Genomic DNA, 1,920 nt, shown 5'->3' on the forward strand with positions numbered 1-1,920 from the left:
AAACCTCCAAAATTGAAGCTGTATCAATGAGAGGGAGAAACTGCACAGTGCTTTATCACTTGTAATTAACGCTATTAATTTGTATATGCTAAATAATATTATGAAATCTTTCTTTAATCCATATAAATCCTAAAGCTTAGTTTTGCAACATTCTTCTTTAATAACATATAATGTGATGAAGGCAGCTGCCAAATGAATCAGTCGATTAGCCTTCAAACATAACACAATCAAAAATTTGAAGCACTGAAATGGGAAAAAATTGATGGTAAAATCGGATTAGTCATTGACAATAACCAACGTCACTGGCTGTTTCCTTTATACTGATTGATTTTATTTCGGCTGCTACATTGCATAGTGGAAAATAATTAATTTATGCAAAGCTGTCGCGACAGTTTTTGCACAGTTTTATTCCGTTTCGTTTCAATTTCGAAACTTTCAAATTGAGGCTATTTTAACGAGAAGGGAAAATTGCATTGCTTTATTGCTTGTAATTAATGCTATTAATTTATATGTACTGAATAATATCATGAAATCTTCCCTTCGGACTTCCTGTCCATCCTAAAGCTTAGTTTTGAAATTTCTTAACGTTCATGTTTGTGGCTTAACTAGGCATACTATTGTTTTGCTTTATTATTTTCGCTTATAACATATATGTCAGTCGACGAATTATACTATTAGTCGATGTAAAATCTGACTAGTCATTGACTGTAATCAACGTCATTGGTTCTTTCCAGAAACTGTTGCACAAGATTTAGTCGGCATGAGTTGGAATGCCGAGCCAGAAGCTATATGTTCGCCATTCATGATATGAAACTGTTTCGAGATTGAAAGTAAGATCAGGAAGAGCGAAAGAAAAGGGTAAACCTAGCATCGGCTTTGATTTGGTCTTGTAATATCGAGAAATGAAGATGGGTGATTTGTGCATATTTAGAATATGTCCTCTTCGTCTGCTAATAATCGAAATTTGCAACAAGCTGAAATAACCTGTAAAAAGGAATAAGCCAAATGTGTTATTGCAAGCATCATTTTAACAAATTAAGCATTGTTTCAACCAATATATTGAAATATAGGAAGCCGTCTAAAAGAGCAGTGGAAGATAGGTCTCACTTTCCTGAATAATAAATGCAAAAAGCTTCTGACTGTTACTCTTTCCTCCTCCACTGCTGAATACCTACTACGCAACGTTATACCGAACTGCCATCTTGGATTGCAGCATTCAAACGTAGTTGATTCAAGTAATTTCATACTTATCATTGAGTAAATGAAATGAAAGAAAAAGTAAGTAAATGAAATGAAGAAAAATGATAAATATAAACATGTTTATGTCAATACAAATGCAAGGTGGTATTAGCAAAAAAAGATGGAAAAACAAAGAATTGATATGATAAATTGGTTGCAGAAATTTGATGATATTCTATGCGGTGTAAAGAAACATTTCAGCATCTTACCACATTCTAAAATTATGATCAAGAAGATCGAGAGAAGCGGATGAAGAAAAGCGGAAGGAGGAGAAAAAAGGTCTCTTAATGCAATAATATTGCAATATTTGTAGAGTGTTAGAATGACAAGAAGTGTTAGTGTTAGAATGTGTTAGAATGAAGTATTGGAATGATAAGAAGTTTATAAGCATAAACTGTAATAAATTTAATATATACATAATTTGTAACAAATTGTAACCAAATACATTTTATTTTGATTTAAATTAAAATGTTTGACAAAATAAAACAATATGCTAATGTAAAACGGCAAAAAAAAAGAATATAGGTGATCAAAAATGAATTAATTTAAATCCATCAAAAATATAGCAATGATTACTTTTGTAACTATAAAATTAGTATTTAAATAATCATTCAATGATTGAGTGATGTGTAATGATATGGGCAAATTTGCTTTAAATTAATAAAAGTTAGGGAAAATTTT

The 1,920-nt window shown here is 30.9% G+C and overlaps 1 protein-coding gene across 1 annotated transcript; it reads right to left on the minus strand.

The window, feature by feature from the left end:
* Positions 1 to 751: 751 nt before the first annotated feature.
* LOAG_15113 (hypothetical protein) lies at positions 752 to 974 on the minus strand (the record flags this gene model as incomplete). Its single annotated transcript, XM_003150604.2, has 1 exon — positions 752 to 974. A coding segment is annotated over one exon (223 nt), but the record flags the coding sequence as incomplete, so codon positions are not given.
* Positions 975 to 1,920: the final 946 nt, after the last annotated feature.

The sequence above is a fragment of the Loa loa genome, assembly GCF_000183805.2.
Source record: "Loa loa unplaced genomic scaffold supercont3.1527, whole genome shotgun sequence".
Lineage (NCBI taxonomy): Eukaryota > Metazoa > Nematoda > Chromadorea > Rhabditida > Onchocercidae > Loa > Loa loa.